The sequence below is a fragment of the Poecilia formosa genome, unplaced genomic scaffold (assembly GCF_000485575.1).
Source record: "Poecilia formosa unplaced genomic scaffold, Poecilia_formosa-5.1.2 Scaffold495, whole genome shotgun sequence".
Classification (NCBI taxonomy): Eukaryota; Metazoa; Chordata; class Actinopteri; order Cyprinodontiformes; family Poeciliidae; genus Poecilia; species Poecilia formosa.
Window position 1 is genome coordinate 326,045 of NW_006800434.1, and position 3,352 is coordinate 329,396.

Sequence of the window (3,352 nt, forward strand, 5' to 3'; positions counted from 1 at the left end):
ACACACACACACACACACACTTTTGTCATAGTACCCCCAAGAATTTAAAACTACTTTCACCCCTGTGAACACTAGATGGGATCCAGAAGAAATGACCAAATCAGCCTGAAATCCACTGCAGTAACACCATAATCTTCCAGAGATATAAATATTTTTGAGCCTACTTGTATGTATTGCTTATGTTGTTAGATATATTCCCATAAAAACATGTAAAGATCTGGAAATGTAAAGATACATTTCCAAAATTCTCTCACCAGTTAACACTGCAGTTAGCATTTCAAGGTCTGTGTGCAAGTTGCTTTCCATTCCAATATCTGCTCTTCTATCATTTAAATTATCTCTGTTTACTATGTAGTCAACAGTTGTAGCTTCTGGCTCACCTGTGAGCCTTCAATCTTAAACTTGTGGCCGATTTAATGGCCACAAGTTTAGAACACAAGTTCTAGAAATTCAAAATTACGTGGTGGGATTTTGTGTTTTTGCAGTGCATCCTAACGCTTAAAGGGAACTTCTGAGACAGAAACGAAATCACAGAGAGCAGTGTGTTGCTGCTGGGGCTGGTTGCAGGAAACATTCAGACGGTTCAGAAAATGTTTGGAAAAATATAAAAGTCACCTCCTGGTCACCTCCTCCAGGTCTTATTCGATGTCTTTAGCAGCACAGCAACGTTCTCTTCCATCTATGTCATTAACGGTCATCGCTAGGGGCACCATTTTTAGGTGGAACAGTAAGCAGGCTAGGTAGAGGCAGTATATCTTTTATTTTGAAATGCCATTTTTGCACTGAAAATGTGAATTTTAGACTGATTACGATATAAAGGCTTCAACATGTGTTTCAAGTGAAAGATGCATTTTAGATGCAAGGTTTAAGTAGCCACCATTTTCTACATGCATCATTTTTTCATGATATAATACACTGGAGGACATCCATCTTGCTACTACTGTATCAGATCAGAATATCTGAGTACCTATTTACCAAAAATACACTGAAATGGTAACATTTAGTTCATATGGCTTTTCTACCATTACTAAATTTAGTCTTAATAGGGATATTTCATACTATTTAAAAGAAGAATAATTCAATTCAATTGAAATTGACTGAAAAGATAGATAGAGATATATAATTTGTGGATTATGTGTGTGTTTTGACTGATTTGACTTGGATGACTGCAAAAAATATCTTACTTCAGGTCAACTTACCAGCAGGTCTGGTGTGTTGATGTCCAGAGGTTCCTCCACCTCAAAGCATTTCTTGCACTCCAGAGTAGGTTGCTGTGGCCTCTCCATCAAGGCCTTTACATAATAGTGGACATAACCAAACTTCCCCTTGTATGAAGACACCAGCTGCCTGTGAGTAGAGAAATGAGCAATTCAAAAGGCAGGCTCTGTGCAAGAATTCAGTGGAGAAAGATGTATTCCATGTAAAAAAAAAAAAAGTGAATTCTGAGACTCTTACCCTTGCTGAGGAAGGTCAAATCCAAACTTGTACTCATATTTATTACCAGGCCTTAAGACAACTGAGCCATCGGAATCTGCAAAGAGAAGTTTTAAAGAGATTTTAATAACTCTTTACTGAGAAAATATTTGTTTCAATACAAGGTGGTGTTAAATTGTGCCCCACTCTGCCACTTCTTTGGCAGAGTTAACTCATGCCTTTCTTCATTAGTTAAAAAACGAAGAAAAAACAGCTACATTTAAAGTTCAATGTTTTACCGTTCCCCTGGAATATGGAAAATAATAAGTTAACATACAAAAGAGAGAAAGTCCGAACCTGTGGGCTGCTCGCTCAAATGCACGACTTCTTCATAGCGTAAGTACTCGGCCTCCTGGCGGCACCGTTGCTTGCCTTTAGCGTATTCCACTTTGGCGCAGCCCAGAGCCAGTATCTTCATTGCAGACACCCGAGTCACCTCGCTCACCTCTACTTCAATTCGGCCACACACCTTGTCCCCGCCGCAGTAGAAGGACTTGTTTGAATCCGATAAGGTGATTTGGAAGGTTTTCACCTTCTTCGTCATTGCCACCATAACTGCGATGTGATCCGAGTAATAGTCGATGCTATTAACGTGTACTTTTTTGAATAATAGCGCTTGAACGTAATAGAACCCTGTGTTTCGCCGTTCACTTCCCTTTACTGTAAACAAAGACAGCGCAGAGGTTTTATATGACGCACCCCAGCTGAGCATGTGCCGCCAGGATGGAAGAAATGGCTCAGCGCGTGCACACTGTTCCTATTGGTTGAAAATCTTTGTTTGTCTCGGGTGTAGCCAATCAACACATGGAACCGACGCGTGGACAGTGCATGTTTCTGAGAACAGAGAGCGTGCTCAGCAGATGTCAGGAGAACAGGGATGTTGAAGGCAGACTGAAAGTACATTTGTAGTAAACACCCTTGAAGCTGAAAACTTTGAGACAAATGAGTCATTGTAGTTTCATGTGTTTTACACGTACACGTATGTAGGTGGTATCACCTGGTTGTGCTGGAAATATCCTCATTTGACAGTGATTTAGACAGTGATTATTAAAGCTTTTGGTTAGGAAGTACACCATACTTGTACAATTTTAAAATTAATTGGACAGGTCAGAAAATACACTGAAAGGTTTTATTTACACAAATATATTATTAAAATCCCTGTTATCACTGTTTGTCTATGGGCATGTGGTTGGAGTACGACAACCTATTTGGGAATGTCAAATAGGAATTGAGCTCATTGAACTTGTTTCTTTTTGAGTTTGTCCTTTAGAACTGGAGTTTTCCTTGTTTAACAAAAGTGGAAGTTAATACTTTAACTTAATTTCAGGAGCAGGGCCACGCCCAAACCACACCTCTAACTTTCCAAGCAGCCTATTTATACTCTGCCCATCCACTCTACTCAGTCTGTCGTGTTTCGTCAAACCCACCCTCCCTTACCCTTTACCTCTTTCATTTAACACCTTTATGCATAACCATGCATTGTTTTTTCCTTTTGCCGTAGGTTTCGTCTGGGGGCTCCTATATTGGCTCGGGAATAAATAAGAGGAACTGCCTCCCGGAGACATACCCCCACTCAGAGTGTCCACATCCCAAGCCCTCCGTCATTCTCCCAGACGACCGAATCAAGATCGTCCATCCCTCCATCCCTTCATCCCTCCATACTTTCATCCCTTCATCCTCTCATTCCGTCATCCCTTCATCCCTCTCCCCTTCCTCCCTCTCCCCTTCATCCCTAATGCATTCATAAATAAATCTTTAAACGCACATACATGTATGTATTTACATGTATTTACATACACATACGTATGTATGTATGTATGTATGTATGTATGTATGTATGTATGTATGTATGTATGTATGTATGTATGTATGTATGTAT

At 40.1% G+C, this 3,352-nt stretch overlaps 1 protein-coding gene and 1 long non-coding RNA gene across 2 annotated transcripts in view; both read right to left on the minus strand.

Annotated features, from left to right (window-relative positions):
- The window catches only part of txnipa (thioredoxin interacting protein a), a 10,301-nt gene extending 8,101 nt beyond the window's left edge, over positions 1-2,200 (minus strand). Inside the window, exons 1-3 of the mRNA XM_007578871.2 lie at positions 1,771-2,200; positions 1,456-1,531; positions 1,200-1,347 (exon numbers count right to left, since the gene is read on the minus strand). Coding sequence (XP_007578933.1) covers positions 1,200-1,347; positions 1,456-1,531; positions 1,771-2,185 — 639 coding nt within the window. The 5' untranslated portion in view covers positions 2,186-2,200. The remainder of the gene's footprint in view (positions 1-1,199; positions 1,348-1,455; positions 1,532-1,770) is intronic.
- A 642-nt stretch (positions 2,201-2,842) lies between these two features.
- The window catches only part of LOC107833992 (uncharacterized), a 15,458-nt gene continuing 14,948 nt past the window's right edge, over positions 2,843-3,352 (minus strand). Inside the window, exon 3 of the long non-coding RNA XR_001659758.1 lies at positions 2,843-2,853. This is a non-coding gene — a long non-coding RNA (uncharacterized LOC107833992). The remainder of the gene's footprint in view (positions 2,854-3,352) is intronic.